General features: G+C 45.8%; 1 protein-coding gene across 2 annotated transcripts in view; it reads left to right on the top strand.

The window, feature by feature from the left end:
- The window catches only part of NKAIN4 (sodium/potassium transporting ATPase interacting 4), a 90439-nt gene that overhangs the window by 40440 nt on the left and 30830 nt on the right, over nucleotides 1-19169 (top strand). The window contains exons 3-5 of one of the 2 annotated variants that reach the window (XM_088674730.1): nucleotides 3053-3133; nucleotides 15023-15220; nucleotides 18033-18225. In XM_088674730.1, coding sequence (XP_088530856.1) covers nucleotides 3053-3133; nucleotides 15023-15220; nucleotides 18033-18101 — 348 coding nt within the window. In that variant the 3' untranslated portion in view covers nucleotides 18102-18225. Of the gene's footprint in view, nucleotides 1-3052; nucleotides 3134-15022; nucleotides 15221-18032; nucleotides 18226-19169 lie in introns of those variants that run through there. The other variant, XM_035121708.3, reaches the window with a different exon arrangement.

Here is a 19169-nt window from a genome sequence, read left to right as displayed (position 1 = left end):
AACCCCAGAACAGATTTAGGGGAGGGAGACAGGGGGAGTGTTCTGTTGCACAAGGAGAAATCCTCGCACTGACAGAACCTTGTCCTCAGCGCTACATTGAATACACCCCAGGGTTCAATTCCCAGGTCCCTATTTGCCATTAAACTACTACTTGGTTAATTGGGTGATAAATTCATTTTATCATACCTGTATGTCCTGAGGACCGAAGGGCAGCATTCCACAGCGCTGCCAACAGCCGGGGGGGGGGGAGGGGGAGATTGAAGGGAAGAAAGAAACTTACTGCTCCCCCATTCCCCACTGTCAATGCAGGTATAAAGGGAGCGAGAATAGTTTGGGTGAGCTGCAATGGGTGGGTTGGCAAGGTTAAGGCTAGTGGTGAGTTCGAAGAGGGGGAAGCAGGGTGCTTAGGTGTAAAGGTATGGGGGTTGTTGAGGGGTGGGGTGGGGTTGGAGGGGGAAGTGAGCAGGCATGTCATCCTGCAGGGACACACACACACACACACACACACACACACACACACACACACACAGTGTGTTTCTGTGTTACACTAACCTTGTTAGTAGTGCACATAGTTCTCTTCATGGGCCCATAACCAGTTTGGATCTTCCCTAGATACAGTGCGCATATGCGTCACAAGACTTTGGCCACCGTCTGACAGCGGGGGCAGCTCCGATTACCAACAAATCTGCCCTTTCACTTGCTGCTTCCGACAGAGTGTGCATAATTTATTTTAATCAGGCTGCCTCACTTTATTACACAGCCTTTTGGATATAAATTAAATTAATTCACTGTTAATGGGACGAGCAGCCACTGCCCTAATTGCCAGTTTGAAGTGCACTGCCCTGTGCAAATGTATTTTATTAAGGTGACCAATCGTGCCTCGCCAAGGCTGGCTTTTGCATCCTGCGATGGAAGGCTGGCCCTTTGGTGCCATTGCTCAGCTCCAAATAGCTGCGGGGCTAAATGTTCCTGACTTGGCGGGTCAGAGCCAGCCAGAAAGTTCTCCTTGCCCACCCAAATGAAAGCCATCTTACTCCTGGTTCTCTGCAGTGCTCTGTTTCATTTTGGTGGTGTTGGAAACCTCCCTTCTGGAATGGGTCCATGCTATTTACTGTCTTTGAAGCCTCAGGTGCTCCTCGTGGTTTCTGGAAATCTATTTCAAGGAGGCTTTTTCTGCCTGACAGATGATTTGTATATTTTTAAAACCCTCTCTCCGCCACCCGTCTCCCACCCAAGCCCTGGGGTTATCACTGCCAGTTACTGAAGAGGGAGATTCCTCATTGACCGGCATCATTGCTCAAATAATAAAGTCCACCGTCAATGATCTTGGCAAGCGAGGATTGCCAGTCAATCTATTGCCGCAAGGCTACAAACAAGCACGGAGTTTATCTCTGGACACAATGAACACATCAGTTGCATCACCCTCTGGTCTGTAGCTGAAGGACAGGCTGCGATGGATCACCATCAGTATGGGAGGAGGGCGAAAGAAGGTCACTATAGCGACATGATTTGGAATCAAGGGGATTCCATATGTACACTAAGGATGTCGGAAAATTCTGGCAGAAGCAGAAGCGGGTGCAGAAATTGCCGGTGTTTTTATACCCCACCCATCTGGCTCAGTTTCCCCAGCCACTCTGGGCGGCTTCCAACCGCATATTAAATACAGTACAGCATCAAACATTAAAAACTTCCCTAAACAGGGCCGCCTTCAGCTGTCTTCTGAAAGTAGAATAGTTACCGTACTTATTGCCTTGACATCTGTTGGGAGGGCGTTCCACAGGGCAGATGCCACTACCGAGAAGGCCCTCTGTCTGGTTCCCTGTAACCTCACTTCTCGCAATGAGGGAACCGCCAGAAGGCCCTCAGTGCTGGATCTCAGTGTCCGGGCTGAATGGTGGGGGTGGAGACGCTCCTTCAGGTATACAGGACCGAGGCCATTTAGGGCTTTAAAGGTCAGCACCAACACTTTGAATTGTGCTCATGCTCGGAAACGTACTGGGAGCCAATGTAGATCTCGCAGGACCGGTGTTATGTGGTCCCGGCGGCCACTCCCAGTCACTAGTCTAGCTGCCACATTCTGGATTAATTGCAGTTTCCGGGTCACCTTCAAAGGTAGCCCCACGTAGAGCGCATTGCAGTAGTCCAAGTGGGAGATAACCAGAGCATGCACCACTCTGGCGAGACAGTCTGCGGGCAGGTAGGGTCTCAGCCTGCATACCAGATGGAGCTGGTAGACAGCTGCCCTGGACACAGAATTAACCTGTGCCTCCATGGACAGCTGTGAGTACAAAATGACTCCCAGGCTGCGCCCCTGGTCCTTCAGGGGCACAGTTACCCCATTCAAGACCAGGGAATCCTCCACACCTGCCCGCCTCCTGTCCCCCCAAAGCAGTACTTCTGTCTTGTCAGGATTCAACTTCAATCCATTAGCCGCCATCCATCCTCCAACCGCCTCCAGGCACTCACACAGGACCTTCACCGCCTTCACTGGTTCTGATTTAAAAGAGAGGTAGAGCTGGGTGCCATCTGCATACTGATTAACACCCAGCCCAAACCCCCTGATGATCTCTCCCCGCGACTTCATATAGATATTAAAAAGCATGGGGGACTTCTCCCAAGTCCAGAATGTAAATCAGTCCAGCAAATATGATCAGTATTCACTGCTGTTGTTACTTTCAGACCTCAAATGATATGCAATTGATTATATCCCCCCCTCCCAGATTTGCATTGTGCTTCTTTTGCTTTGAAATGGATGGGTTAGAATAACATAATGACATGGCCGCTCTAATTAAGAGCTCCTCTCACACCCACTGCTGCGAACTTCCCTTTGCAGCAGCACCCAGGGGTGTCATTGTTGCTCCCCAATGCTTAGTCTTTGTTGTTAGTTGAAATCCAGCAGGCCACCAGAAGCACAGAGGGCTTTGACTTTGTTGCTGTTCAGATCATGGTGTCGAATGTTCTGCATCTGCAGCCCCAGCTTTGGAGAGCTTGTGCTCGTTTTGCTTTTTTCTTCTTCTTCTGCAACTTTACTTCTTTCTCTTTCTCCACCCAGTATGCCATCTGGACAGCCATCTGGGTCACTTGGAACATCTTCATCATCTGCTTTTATTTGGAGGTTGGCGGACTTTCGAAGGTGAGCAAGGCGTGCGTCCGAACGCAGCCAGAAACTGTCCAAAGAAGGAAGGGCTGGACAGTGCCAAGGGGATTGAGAAGACGGGGTGCTGGTGTGGGACGGAGACACACAAACACGCGAACAGAGGGGAGGGGAGCATTCACATCAAAGTGTGGCTCAAGAGGGCCTTGTCGGACAAAACGCCGCCTGCACACTTTCAGATTAAGGGTAGAATGAAAAGGGGAGGGCCAGAGGGGATTAGATTACTCTTCCATAAACTGAATCCAATTCAGTGCTTTAATGCTTCTCCAAAAAAGGCTATCAATCATTGCAGGCTCCTAGCACGATTTGGGTGGAAAATTAATTCCCTCAACTCTTTCAATGCAAATATAACACTGCTATTTGGGTTTCTGTTGCACTTACATGTCCCTCTAACCCTTTCATTCCCTTTAAGCGCTTATAAAATTCCAGATTTGGAGGGGAGCGTCCTAGTTGCACTTAGAATATGCGTTATTACATCCCGCATACTCCAAGGGCTTAGATTTGTGGCAAATTTGGGCTGCAGGCCCTCACGAGTTTTCGTTGTGGTTCCTGCCTTTCTATGCTGTTGCTTTCTGATTTGCTTTCACATGAGTGAAATGGTATCTGAAGAAGTGTGCATGCACACGAAGGCTCATACCAAACTTAGTTGGTCTCTAAGGTGCTACTGGAAGGATTTTATTTATTTATTATGAGTGAAATGTGTTGTGTTTTGGGCAATGGCCTCAACAGTACGGAGCTGAGCCAAGGCCACCATAGCACCCTGGACAGCTCCGGCAGTGCTGGAGACTCCGATGTTGTTTCAGCAGCAGTCATCTTTGGACTAAGCTTACCTAGGAGGAGGAGCTCTATCTGATGATGACAAGAATTTACTGTTTAAGGACCTAGCAGTATTGGAAAACGGCTAATAGCCAAATTCTAGAGGCATGGTGGGATAGCCCCAGCCACTCTGGGTGGCTTCCAACATATAAAGACATAATAAAACACCAAACATTAATAATAACAATCTGATCTGATATGAGAAGTCACAATAACTTTAAAATAAACAACTTATATCAAATAAAGCAATATTCAATAATTCATCAGAATCTAATAGTAAACAGTAAAATTAAACATCAGCCAATAATTTTTTTCACAGTTTACACTTATCTATAATCAATAAAAAATAATGGCAAGTCTCCATGCATAAAATGTGGTATGTTCCTGTTGTACATTTACGCAGTCTCCATGTAGATTTGCACATCTAAAGGCACACGCCTTAGAAACTCTTTTGGGAACAAGCAGAAAGAGAATATTTGGGAATGTCTTTGAGGAGATGCACTCAGATACTTGCAGGTCCGTCTCCACAGTATTGACCTTACCTTTGGAGGAGTGACAGGCGTGGAAAAGAAATCTGCATAATACTGATGCGCCTGTCATGGCTTCCCCCAAAGAACCCTGGGAATTGTAGTTCATTGAGGGTGCTTATGATCCTTGGAAGGGGAAAGGTCTGATGAAGAAGGTTTGAGTCTGGTGCCAACCTGGTGCCCCCAGATGCCATGCTGGCTGGGGGCTGGTGCGAGTTTTCATTTAAACCATCTGGAGGAAGGCAGACCTTGGGGCCAATATGCTTCAATAGGTTTCCCGTTCTTTCTTTCTTTCTTTCTTTCTTTCTTTCTTTCTTTCTTTCTTTCTTTCTTTCTTTCTTTCTTTCTTTCTTTCTTATGAAATGTGCTGTGCTCCACCTTTCATTCAGATGTGACCCAAACAAACCCCACTCACCCACCTGCTGGAAACCCTGGTTTGGTCTACATTGGCAGCTGGTGAACTCTCCACCCCTGGAGAGAGAAAGAGAGAGACGCTTCCTTTTGCTCCAAGTCTCTAAAAAAGGAAGAATTATTCTATTTTTCTGCCTTTCCTTCTGATCTCCTGGGGACTAGATGTTTTTAGGCGAACGCATTCCGAACCCTCCTTGCTCTACTCCTCGCACACACCCTGCTCCCTTGCATTTAATTTCTGACAAAGTAGCTTGGCTGTCTCAGCGGCCGGTTAATTTGTAGTGACAGAATGCAAGGAGGTGCAGCAAGGTGGAAAGAGTGGAGATAGTCAACTGGCAGCTGGTGGTAACGGCTGCCCAATTGAGTCTGCAGACAGGTGATCAGCCAGGTGGAGAGAAAGGTGTGTGTTTTAGGAGGGGAGGAGCTGGAGTTCAAATTGCTTTAACTGGTTTCATAAATATCTGCTGCAAAACTGGCGGGGGGGAGTATGTTTTTTGGGTGTGGAGTTTTCTGATTTGTTGTCCATAAAATCACAGTACTGCATAAATAATAATAATAATATTAAAACAGTACAGCATTAAACATTAAAAACTTCCTTAAACAGGGCCGCCTTCAGTTGTCTTCTAAAAGTAAAATAGTTACTTATTGCCTTGACATCTGCTGGGAGGGCGTTCCACAGGATGGGTGCCACTACTGAGAAGGCCCTCTGCCTGGCTCCCTGTAGCTTCACTTCTCCCAATGAGGGAACTGCCAGAAGGCCCTCGGAGCTGGACTTCAGTGTCCAGGCTGAATTATGGAGGTGGAGACACTTCTTCAGGAATACAGGGCCGAGGTTGTTTTCTCTGATGGAAATAGGGACGTACTATTCTGTGATAATAATTCTACTATTTATACCCCACACATCTTACTGGGTTGCCCCTGCCACTCTAGGTGGTTTCCAACATATACAAAAACATAATGAAGCATTAAACATTTTTAAAAAAATCTTCCCTTTACAGCCTTCAGATGGCTCAGAGGTCGGATAACTCCATACCCTCCAACATTTCTCCGATCAAAATAGGGACAACCTGAGGAAAAGTGGGACATTCCAGGATCAAATCGGAAACCGGGATGGCTTCTCTAAATCAGGGATGTCCCTGGAAAATAGGGATACTTGGAGGGTCTGGTGCTGTAGAGTTGGAAGGGACCCCAAGAGTCATCTAGTTCAAACCCCTGCCATGCAGGAATCACAGCTAAAGAATCCTTTGTTTTAAAAAATACCTCTTAATTCTTTGATCCGGCAAGAATTAAAATCTAATGAAGGATCCCATTGTTGAATTAGCCAGGCAAGGGCCATAGTGGCCCATAAGTATGGGTCATAAGTATAAGATAGGATTCTCTTCCTCCCTGTTTTATCTGCAAAACAGCCCTGTGAGGCAAGTTAAGCTGAAAAGTGGTAACTGGCCCAATGTCACCCAGTGAATTCTATGGCTGAGTGGGGATTCGAACCCTGGTTTCCCAGGTCATGGTCCAACACTCTTAACAATTACAGCGCACGAGCTCTCTTCTCCAAACTACCAGTTTATCCAGCGTTTCTCCTGATTCGACTGCAGTCTTCTAAAACCAGACAAGGTTAAGACAATTGGCTTTAGCTACTCTCACTCCTACGCTTGTCTAGTGGAGTTATTTTGGTCCAAGAGTCCTCTTGCCGCCTTTCCCCTTTGCTCACATTTTCTACAGGGGGACAGGATGACATTTGGAAATGTTCTTTCTGCGTCCTGTCATCCCTTCTGCAGATGTCATATCTCCAAAGGAGAAGGGAGCGGGGAGCAAAATCTTGCCTGCCAAAACTTTGCTAGGTGGATGGCAGAAGAATGGACAGGTTGGGTGACATATTAATAGATCCTTTCTTTTTTACTGCCACCGGCATCTCCCCAAAGGTCTTGATGACGTAGGTTTTGAGGGCACTGCAAGCATTTGAGCAGAGCTCGCTCAAAAGCAAGCGCACTTCCTCAAACAGTTGCAAACGAGATGGAGGCGAGCACAGCTGTGATTTCCGGACATGCTGTCGATACATTAGACAGCGTTTTGGTTTTCATCACGCCACCATTAGCATACATTCTGATCTTTATATTCCATTGATCCCTGCCATGAAGAGACTTCTATGTACATTTTGACGGCAGAAAGACAGCAAAGTAGTACGAATCTTTTTGATGGCTTGCCCAGCCCGGCAGGAAAGAGCAAATAACATAAAAGTCAAGCAGTGAGCTGGTCCTTTTTGCAGAATGGAGCCGAGCATTGTGCTGTTCCCTACTAGATCGCTGCAGACTTATGGACAAGCCATGCACTCTAACTCAGGGTCCTTCTGCGATGCTAGAGCAACACTCCCATTCAGTGTGAATAATAATAATAATAATAATAATAATAATAATAATAATAATAATAATAATTTATTATTCATACCCCTCCCATCTGGCTGGGTTTCCCCAGCCACTCTGGGCAGCTTCCAACACAATATTAAAATACAATAATCTATTAAACATTAAAAGCTTCCCTAAACAGGGCTGCCTTCAGATGTCTTCTAAAAGTCTGGTAGTTGTTTTTCTCTTTGACATCTGGCGGGAGGGCGTTCCACAGGGTGTGGCGGAATAGTGCCTGATGATGATTCCAGTTCATCATAGGTTAATGATCTATCACTCCCATTATAGGCAGGTGTTCCCTGGGAGGCGGAGCTAGATGGCATTCTAAATGGCAGTTGGGGGTTGGCAGCTGAGAGTAGAGTGTCAGAGAGGGATGCAGGATCTGTATTAACAAGTCTGTGTTATATAAAAAGAAGATATGTGCTTTTAAGAACCAAAGAAATCGATGTTCATAAGTTCAATAATAAAGTTAAATGTGCTTAAACGTTCACTGACTCGGCAGTGTCTCAGTACCTTCAGAGGTGTGACAAAGAGGGGAGAACAAAGCTTTCCTGGGGAAGAGGAAGCTGTTTGCTTCCATGGAAGTCACTGTTTCAGACAGGATATGAGGGTGTCACAGGCCCAAGTCACAGCCTTTGCAATTGCTTACAGACCCTCCAAGTGTCCCTATTTTCCAGGGCCGGTCCCAGTTTCTGATTTCATCCCAGAATGTCCCACTTTTCCTTAGGACATCCCTATTTCCATCAGAGAAATGTTGGAGGGTATGGAGTTTTCTGACCCCTGAACCATCTGAAGGCAGCCCTGTGCGGTCATACCTCGGTTTAAGTACGCCTCGGTTTGAGTATTTCCAGTTTAAGTACTCTGTGGACCCGTCTGGAACGGATTAATCCACTTTCCATTACTTTCAATGGGAAGGTTTGCTTCAGGTTAAGTACGCTTCAGGTTAAGTACAGACTTCCGGAACCAATTGTGTTTGTAAGCCGAGGTACCACTGTATAGAGAAGTTTTTAAATGTTTAATGTTTTTATATATGTTGGAGTGGCTGGGGCAACCCAGCCAGATGGGCGGGGTATAAATAGTAAAATCATTATGATGGAATAGGATGCCCCGATTTTCATCAGAGAAATGTTGGAGGTTATGCGCTTATAAGAAGGCTTCATAATATACAGATTAGATATATCCTGTTCAAGTAATGGGTTCTTTTGGGGGAAAGCTGAACAGAGACCTCTAGTGTCCTTTTATTCCACAACTCAATAGCAACATCATATCCACAACCACACTCACACCCTGAACCTGTTTTTTGCCTAAAATGATTTGCCTGAGTCTGTGTTTTCCGTGCCTCCAAGACATGCAACCGGTGAGAGCTTCAAGCCAGAATAAAAGCTATCCCCTTGCCAGCCCAGCGAGACACAGCCACTCGTGCCACCGGGAGATAAAAAATGACGGTCTCCACTTCTTTAGCTGATAATAAATTTCCTCGCCTTAAAACATGGAAAATTATTCAACCGTCGAGCTCTCCCAGGACTTGCCTGGCTGGACTCAATTCGTCTGGAGGGCTATTAACATGGCTTTCTCTGGTAATTAATGAAAGGGAAGGAAGGAAGTAGCGAGTACAGGAGCCCAGCTGCTCTTAGACCCATCCAAAAAAGAAACGCAAGGTGGGGGTGGGTGGGTGTTTTTGGACCGGGGATTATGTGTGTGGTGCATGGCTAGTGGTGTGCATGGATGGCTATAAAGAAAATTGTATATTATTTTCATAGTCCTACAGATATGCATTCTTGGTGTGCTTCCCCCCCCCCAACCTCGCCTCTGCATTCAAGACATGAGTCGTGTGGTTCCCCCACAAACTCCTGTCTGAATGTCAAATGAAGTTGTCATTGGAGAGGGTGCTGCAAGACTCTGACTCAGGAGATGGGAGAGGCCCTTAGCCTTGCATACAGTAGGTCCCAGATCAATCCCAGGCATGAGATGAGAAAGACTGCTGTCTAAGACCCTAGAAAGCTGCTGGTGGTAGTCATTGCAGTGTTCAGTGTTCAGGTTCTCTAAATCTGGCCCTGATGATGGAAAAGGAGAAACCTCCAAGTTGAGGGACAGTGGACCAATGAGTTACACTTACTGGTGAGCAACTGCAAGAGAGGACTATTGCCTTCAAGCCCTGGTGGATGACTTGTCTACTACAACATCTAGAAGTCAGACCCATTGATGCATCTAGCTCAGGGGTCAGCAAACATTTTCAGCAGGGGGCCAGTCCACTGCCCCTCAGACCTTGTGGGGGGTCAGAGTATTTTTTTAAAAAAATGAACAAATTCCTATGCCCCACAAATAACCCAGAGATGCATTTTAAATAAAAGGACACATTCTACTCATTTAAAAATATGCTGGTTCCCGGACCGTCCGCGGGCCGGATTTAGAAGGCGATTGGGCCGCATCTGGGCCCCGGGCCTTAGTTTGGGGACCCCTGATCTAGCTCTATATTGTCTCCACTGACAGTCAGCTGGGTTTCTAGGTTTTCCATCTTGGAAATAGCTCTCCCATTCACTTCAGTGGAGGGAGCTGGTGCTTGCAGACACCTTGTGTGCATGGATGTTCAGATCTGCTCCCTCCGTTGAAATGAATGGGGGAAAGCTTGCTTGCGCAAGAGATCCCCGTGCTAATGAAACCTCAGGTGGGTTGAAGATGGCAGTGTCTAAGCAGGAGAAAAGAAAGCTAAGGTGGGAAGATTGCAAAGGGGAACTTGAGGATGGTTGCTCTAGTCTCCCAGCTAATGCTCTCTTTACTGACAGAGGTCAATAAGCTATTCGCCTTGAGAGCTTTCGTCTATTACTCTCCATCAGTGCAGGTGTCCTCCAGAGAGTTGCAGCCAAAGATCCTGGTCAAAAGAGTATATTAGTCTTAGGGCACTGAGAAAACAACTGACTCAAAACAGGGAAATGCTTGTAATAGTTCATTAAAAGAATTTGGGGCCAGAATGATTCTGAAGGTTTGCAGAATCATAGAGCAAATGGAAACAAATTGGGGGTGGAGAAAACTCAGGTGTTGTTTATTTATTTAAAACATTTCTGCCCTTCCTACTCTTAACGGACCTCTCCTTTGGGCTGGGTTCAAGTCCTGCATGTTGGCTTCCCTGAAGCACTGGGATGGCTGCTGTGGGAACAACATCTATGAAGTTGCTTTAGGCATGTGCAAAATGCAGACATGTGAGCGCCACTTAGGAGGGGTGGGGAACCCCAGACCCAGATGCCAAAGGCATCCCTCCAGTGGCCAGGCCCTCATTGGGTGTTCCTACATGGCTGGACTGTGCGCTTAAACTTTGATAATGCCTCTTGCTTGCCTTGGTGGAGGACAGAGATGTGTTTGTTTGTGGAGACTCAGAGATGAGCAGTGAAGTTGATTCTTTCTTCAAGGAAACAGAATGCAAACAGAGAAACCTCTGGGCAAGGCTGGTTCCCAGAAAAGTAGTTGCCGGAACTGACAACCTGTGCCTCCTACTTCCCTCTACTTCTCCTCATCAGTCAGATGTTTTCCAAGCAGACTTCAGCTTCATTGAGGAGAGATCTTCTGTGCTCTTTGTTCTGCTACATGCAAGGTCCTCCATGCCATTGGAGACAAGCAAGGAGGGGAGCTGAATACAGCAGGCAGGGCTGTCTTAAGCATATGGGGCGCCGGGGTGCAAAGATCCCCGGTGCCCCCCCAGGTTGCCCAGTCCCAGGCGTGCAGGAGGGCGAAGTCAGCTGGCTGCCTCAATGTCTCGCTGGCTCGGTCGCCTCCGAACTCGCGGTGCTCCAAACGATGAGTGGGCTCTTCCCTGGACTCAACTCTTGGGCCCCGGACTCTTGGCCTGGCGCCCCTGAGAGCCCGGTGCCTGGATGGCCTGCACCCCTAGCACCTATGGGTAAGACGGCCCTGACAGCAGGACTAGCAGGCTCCTGTGAAGTTGCTGCAGTCTCTGTCCCTTCCTCCTCCGCCGCCACCGCTTGTCCTGCATCTGCAGGGCTTTCTGCCCCTGCTTCCTCTCTCTCACTCAAGCCTGTTGCTTGTTCAGTATCCAACCATTCTGCCTCCACTTCATCCTCTGACCTGTCTTTGGTATCCCACCGCCACTTGCCCATAAGGAAATGCATCCCTCAGGTTATAAAAGGCCCCCTGACTGAGACAAAACAGTATCCACCCCTTCCCCATCCCTGTCCCCACTGCAACGTGTAAGTGAAATGTATTGTTTTGCTTGGAAATACTTTTTAGAGATGCCAGCCTTTAAATGGATTAAACTCATTGGATTATGGGGAGCATTGAGTCTTGGGCTCAGAGTGATTGATTCAGCTGCCTCTGCCAGTTGCAGAGGGACATCTATGAGCAGCACAAGGAAGAGGCAAGACAATTAAATGATCACAGCTTTATCTGCAATATAAAAGTAATCTGGTCGGGGTGCTTGCAGGGCGCATTATTTATCTGCCGCCTGGAGTGAAAAGGTGTTTGGTTCTTTAAGCTGCGTTGAGTTAAGAGATGTTAACTGTACCTCATTACTCTGGTTAAGAAATGCTTTTGCAAGCTGATCTTGCAATCTATATCTTTTGTAATCTATATCCATAGCTGCCAAGTATCCCGTATTCCCCGGGAAACCCCCGTTTTTCCAGCCGTTTCCTGCTGGCAGCCCAGATTTTTTTAAAAAAACGTAAATCCCCCAGATTCTTACTGGCCCGGGAAGGCTCCTTCTGTGCATGTCTGGAGTCTCTGGACATGCGCAGAAGCAATTTCTGGTGCTGCGGCCATTTTGGAAATGGGCAGAGCACGTGTAGAAGCGACTTCCGGTGCTGCTCTGCCCAGTTCCAAAATGGCCGCAGCGCAACTTCCGGTGCCGATCCCAGATTTTTCAATCTGGGAGTTAGCACCTATGTCTATATCTCCTACCAACACTTCCATGCTGGGAAACTGGAGCAAGCACCTGAAATGAGCAGAAATTCTATGTTTGTGATGCTGAAGGCAGAGAGGGCCTTCTCAGAGAGGGCCTTCTCAAACTTCCCCAACCTGGTGCCTTCCAGATATTTTGGACGAATGCACCCATCAGCCCCAGCCAGCAGATAAGAGTTGTAGTGCAGAACATCATACCCTCCAACATTTCTCCAAGGAAAATAGGGGCACCCCAAGGAAAAGCTGGACATTCCAGGATCAAATCAGAAACTGGGGTGGCTTCTGTAAATCTGGGACTGTCCCTGGAAAATAGGGACACTTGGAGGGTCTCGAACATCCGGGTGACACCAGTTTGTTACTATTAGGAATTGGTGTGTCCTTCCTATTCCCTGCAGACTCCTGAACTGTCCCCAGCATACAGTCAGCTACAAAATCCAGGGAAGCAAATGGGGAACCAAGCAGGCAGGTGGAGTTAGGTGCAAGGGATCCACATGATAACTGAAGCAGCAGAGGAGAGATGATTTGGAATTCTGCAGGGAGGTGTACATTAAGCAGCTATCGATCATGCCAGGGGTCAGTTTCTTGGAGTAATTTGACCCAAGAGGTTAATTGTGATGGAGGTCAATAGAAGACCTGAGCGTGCAATGCATCAGAATACCAAAGGGAATTGGCAAGAGAATTTATGGAGGATGCTTAGTGCTCATGGCACAGAGGAAATTAAACCGGCCCGTTAGGAAAATATTTATTCTAACTCCAGTTCTGGCTTGTCAACTCGCATGAATACAGATGCTGTGTTTTTCTCTCTGTGAGTACACAGTGTGCTATCTCTGCAGTTAGGGGTGGAGGAGAAATTTGGTTTTGTTTGCGTGAGAATCTGTTTAATTTGCACTTCTTGGAACCAGTGTGCGAACCATAGCCTTTGAAATTCACACTTTCCTGAATTTTGTGATCCAGCCAAACAAGATGTTTAAAAGTGCATATGTCATGTACATAAAAACATCTATTAGGCAGAACTGCATACCAAGCTGCATTATATAAATGGAAATCACTGCAAAAATGGGCATATTTGTCAAAACCGCATGCAGTGGTACCTCTACTTATGAATTTAATGAGTTCTGAACTCACATTTGTAAGTCGAAAAAATTTGTAAGTCGAATCCCATAGGAATGCATTGGGAGAAAAAAATCGTAAGTCTATCTAAAACCCTATCTAAAAATTCATACGTAGAAAAAATCCTATCTAAACCGCATCCAAGATGGCGGGTGGAGCTCCATTCGTAAGTAGAAACATTCGTAAGTAGAGTTATTCATAAGTAGAGGTACCACTGTACAAAAAAAGGTGTGCTTTTAAGAGAAATTTGCAATAAAAGGATGGCGAGTTTCCAGGAGGATTATTTATACACACACACACACACACACACACACACACACATCTATATCTATATGGCAAATTGCAGAGAAATATGAGGCAGGATTCACCTAACTCGCCCCACCAGTGGAATCTCCATGGAAGGACTTTTGCTTGTGCAACCTTGGGCCAGTCAGCCTAACCTACTTCGCAGGTGGATGTAGGGGAAGGGATGATAAAACGGGGAAGGGAGAGAACATGTACTTGAGAGCCTCAGATTAAAAGTTGGGACATGTATGTAATAATAAATAAATAAAACGGCACCTGGTACTTATTTTTATTGCTATATTTTTGTAACCTGTCCGGGACCTTTTGGTGGGCTGCAAGTACAAATAATTAATAAATGAATAAAATTTCTAAGGCATGAGCAGAGGGCCTTTTCGGCGGTGGCGCCCTCCCTGTGGAACGCCCTCCCATCAGATGTCAAGGAAATAAACAACTATCTGACTTTTAGAAGACATCTGAAGGCAGCCCTGTTTGGGGAAGTTTTTAATGTTTGATGTTTTATCCTGTTTTTAATATTCTGTTGGGAGCTGCCCAGAGTGGCTGGGGAAAGCCAGCCAGATGGGCGGGGTATAAATATATGGAATATATGGAAATTGCAAAACTAACATCGAGAATAAGACAGCAAGGCAGCGAGGTGTACATGAAAGAATGGGGGAAATTTATAGCATACTGTATATAGATAAGATAGTTGAAACAAAATAACATCTTAAATAAGAAATTACTCACAGAAGGAAACAAACCCACAACAACAAATTAGAAATCTTTATTGGACATACAGATAGAAAATACAAGTACAATGTATAGTAAAAAAATAAAAATAAATAAATAGGCATACACACACACACACACACACACACACACAAAGAGGATTAAACCAGAAAATATAAGTACAAAAAGAAAGAGGATGAAGGTTTAAAAACGCTATGAAGAATGTTGAAAATAGACTGAAACCATAAGGAATGTTATACCGCGCAACCAAACATATGGATATAAAAACAGCAGAAGAAAGTAGTGTGGAAGTCGATCATCAGAAATTTTTGTAACTTTAGGTTTGAACTTTAAGAGTTGTTGTTATTATTACTATACTAAGTTGAATTTTTATTTGAGAATTATAGAGAATTTGTAAAGATAATGAATGTAATGAGCCCAAATGTTTGATAATGGAATATGTGGTATGCAAAAACTAATAAAAAATAATTAAATAATAATAATAATAAAAATTATTATTATTATTTATTGTAATCCTTTTCTTTCTTTAACTGAGGAAGCCAGGGAGTGGACCTATGCAAAGTGAACCTCGATTCAGCAGCAGCTAGAGATTGGAAATGTGAACTCTTTAATTAGATTAATATTTTGGGTTGTTTTTTTTTCATTGTGTGTGTTTTCTCCCTCTGCAGGAGAGTGAGCTCTTGACCTTTAACATCTCCCGGCACCAGTCCTGGTGGAGTGAAAATGGTCCTGGATGCGTAAGGAAGGAGTCTCCCATGGTCGGTATCAAGGGCTTGGACAGCCATTCCTACGTCTCCGTGATCGGTTGCGCTTTGGAATATCGCTACATCGAGGTCATGCACAGTGCAATGCAGATTCTGGTGGCGGTGAGTGGACGCCCTCATATCTGAAACTGGGCCCATTTCAGCAATTCAGAATGGCCACGTTTGTGTATTAGATATCCAGGGTGCCAATTTCAATGCAATACAGTCATACCTCTTCTTGCGAATGCTTCATGTTGCGTTTTGTCAGGTTAAGAACGCGCCAAACCCAGAAGTGTTTACTTCCGAGCTTCTGCGTGCACACAGAAGCGTTCTGCGCAGTTTGCACATGCGCATAAGCGCTCCATTGCGCTTTGCACATGCGCAGAAGCACTGCTCTGGTTATGGACTTTTCAGGGTGCAAACAGCACCCTGGAACAGATCATGTCTGCAACCAGAGGTACCACTCTATATGGGGGGGGGGCAGGTAAGCCCTGCCGTGCATAATCGGTCACAAGATTTGGCTCATGCACAACAGTTGAATGGCAATGCCCATTAACTTGTGGCTGGAGTGGCCCCCTCAAATATTTTATTGGGGGAGCCAAAGGGACCTCAGCCCCTAGGACAGGGGTTCCCAAACTAAGGCCCCGGGGCCCGGATGCAGCCCAATCGCCTTCTAAATCCGGCCCGCGGACGGACCAGGAATCAGCATGTTTTTACATGAGTAGAATGTGTCCTTTTATTTAAAATGCATCTCTGGATTATTTGTGGGGCCTGCCTGGTGTTTTTACATGAGCAGGATGTGTCATTTTATTTAAAGTGCATCTCTGGGTTATTTGTGGGGCATAGGAATTCGTTCATTACTATTTTTCACAAGGTCTGAGGGACAGTGGACCGGCCCCCTGTTGAAAATGTTTGCTGACCCCTGCCCTAGGAGTTGACTCCTATGCTAGATATTTAAAAGACATACCATATTTTGAATTCAGGTTTCCAGTGGCTGGTGCCACATGTTCTCGTTTGTGTGAAAGAGAGAGTTGGGGGTGGGGGTGGGGAGAGAAAAAGGGAAAGTGAATAAACCAGTTTGTATTGCATGCTAAGCCAAACCATGGCCCAGTGTAAGCCAAGGGTTCAGGTTCCTGGGGTGAAGATCAGGCTGTTACGCTCCTGCCCCACTTCTGCTGCTGCTGTGTTTCTTAGGGCTATGCCATGGTTTGGGGTAGCATCACATATCAACCCCAGGCTCATAGTTTGTCTCATTGAATCATAGAGTTGGAAAGAATCCCCTGGGTCATCTAATCCACCCCCTTGCAATCCAGGAATCTCAACTAAAGTCTCACGATGGAAAATATTTTTTTTCCCCTCCAGAGAGTGGGATATTTACAGAGTTTATGTAAAAGAACATTGTCAAAAGACCAATCCGTTGGGAAGTCTTGATTGAGCTTAGGTGTGTAAATAGGATAATTGTATAAAACAAAAGTTAGAGTAAGTCAAATAATATGGAGAAAGTAAAGTTTAAGCGCGTATTTAAGAAATTTAAATCGGGAGTGCGGGGGAAGATCGGAGGTCTTGACAAATTTAATCACAAAAGGGATGTACAAAGCAAGCATTAGTTAAAGAATGAATAACCGTTTATTTTTTATTTCTCATTTTGCCTATAATATCTATTGTACACTTTTGTTATAAAGTTTTTAATCAATAAAGCACTTAAAAGTAAAAACTAAAACTGAAGTCTCACTCCAGAAAAAAACAACCAACGGTGACCCATGGTTGTTCTTCATTTACTGCTCATGGTTTGTCTGGGGTAAACAAAACACACACCTGAGTTTGGACGTAATGGTAAGCCAAACCTTGTCTTAGTCCTGGATTAGTGCAGCAGAACCAAGGAAGGAGTGCAGCAGCTGCGATCTTTGGTCTGGGAACCCACTCCCTTTGCTAGTTCAAGCTAAGCCACTGTTTTGTTCAGCATTACGTGTGAATCAGGATTATAAATTCCAGTTGGATATTTCGATCCATGGGGCTTGGGTGGCCAGGGGGAAACAGGAGATGACAGCAGCACCTTTGATAGCTGTGCAAAAGAAGGAATTTCTGTGGATGTAGCCAGAGCTGACCCAAGACATTTCCAAGATGGAAGCTCCTCTGCTTCCATGATCAGAAGGCGACTGGACTTGGTTGGCGACTGGACATCCATGCTGGCAATAACCCCCATTACACCTGAGAGCTGCTGGCTAGATTAGTTTAGAGCAGGCACGTCCAACAGGTAGATCGTGATCTACCGGTAGATCACTGGACGTCTGTGGTAGATCACTGGTAGATCACTGGCTCCCCCCAAACTTTAGCTCCCCTAAAAAAAAAGCTCAACAAGTTTGCCCTGCACTCCCAAAAATTGTGGCTTTCCTCCTCCCTAAAAGGTCAAAAACTTTGACCTGAATCCCCCCAAAACAGGGCTTTCCTTCATAGAAAGAGTTCAACAACCTTGACCTGAACCCCCCAAAAGGGGGTAGATCACTGCCAGTTTTTAACTCTATGAGTAGATCGCAGTCTCTTGGGAGTTGGCCACCCCTGGTTTAGAGCACTTGCCTCTGCCCTCCAATAATAATAATAATAATAATAATAATAATTTATTTACACCCCAGCCACTCTGGGCGGCTTCCAACAGAATATTAAAATACAATAATATATTAGACATTAAAAGCTTCACTAAACAGGGCTGCCTTCAGATGTCTTCTAAAAGTCTCCAACAGAAGGGAAGAGCCAAGGAGGTGCTGTGGCAGGAGGACAGTATTTATTTTGAACAGTGGTTTGCAGAGGGGCATAGTCTGTAGGGTGAAAGCTGGGAAATATTGGGTGAGGAACAGCTAGAAGAGGGAACACCAGGAGAGAGACAGCTGGCAGATTCAGTGTCCTTGGACAGCATTCCTAACCTCCCCCTTTCGCCTAGGACAAGACGGGCTCTGAGTGTGACAGAACAGAAAGCGCAGAGACAACAAGCTCAGATTATCCGACGTAGGAGTGATGTAGATTAATGGGGACAGAGGGGGTGTACCTTAACTGGGAGCAACACCATTTCTGAGGAGATATGCATTGCTGTGTCTCTCGCTGTGATTATTAAAGAAACTATCTGGTAAGAAGGCTCCTTTCGTTTTATCTGCTTAATTACTGCCACCGGGGGTGGGATCTGAGTCCCCGAAGCCTGACACCTGAGGTGGTTGCTTCCCTCTGCCCAATGGCCGTGCCGGCCTTGGATGTAGCATGTGTGTGTGGATATAAACTTGATTTTTGACTCCTGTTGATGACAGGAGTCGTCGTCAACTTGCTGATTTCAGGACTTGAACACTGTGGCTGAGATCTAAGGTGTTCTTTAGTGGGGGCTTTTGACTCATACTGTTTGAACAGGGTTGAGATCACATGGGAAATGCTTTTGAAATTCTCCTTAGTTTCATGGGGAGACTGTGGAGGAGAGGCAATAGAAGCGTGATGGCAAAGCCCCCTTGGGAACATACAAATAACTGCAAAGTTCTTTTGGATCCTGCCCTCTCCGAAACAAACAAACAACAAAACCCCACACTCATTGCCCTAAATCCAACAGTAATTAAAAATTTCATAAACTTGGTGTGTGTGTGTGTGTGTGTGCGCACGCAGGAATATGATGGATTTCCCCACTCGTCTCAAATTCTTTTCAACCTGTACAAAACAAGGCCCTCAGCCCATCACACCAGGATATGACTCTGGTGCTGAGAGAGATTGTTCATTTAAAGTAAACCCAGGAAGATGAAAAACAAAGAGAAGGAAGACTCAGGCCGATATAGCAGGAGCGTTGCCTCAGCAATAGGTACATCAAAAACTTTACCAGCCAGCGTGACTGCGATTTAAATATTTATGCGTGAGCGTCGGGGAAGAAGAAGTTGCAGAGAGGGAGAGAATCCAATTAGGCAAAGGCTGTGTGCTTCTCCCCCCAAGGATATAATAATACACCCCGTCAGAAAACAAAGCCGTTCTGGTGCGCACCGCCCCCCCCCCGCTTCTGTTCCTGCAGACGCCAGCAGTTTGCACAAAAGTTGCCATCAAATGTCACAGC

Source organism: Zootoca vivipara, chromosome 7, assembly GCF_965207765.1.
Source record: "Zootoca vivipara chromosome 7, rZooViv2.hap1.1, whole genome shotgun sequence".
NCBI lineage: Eukaryota > Metazoa > Chordata > Lepidosauria > Squamata > Lacertidae > Zootoca > Zootoca vivipara.
This window is presented reverse-complemented; position numbering and strand designations above follow the sequence as displayed.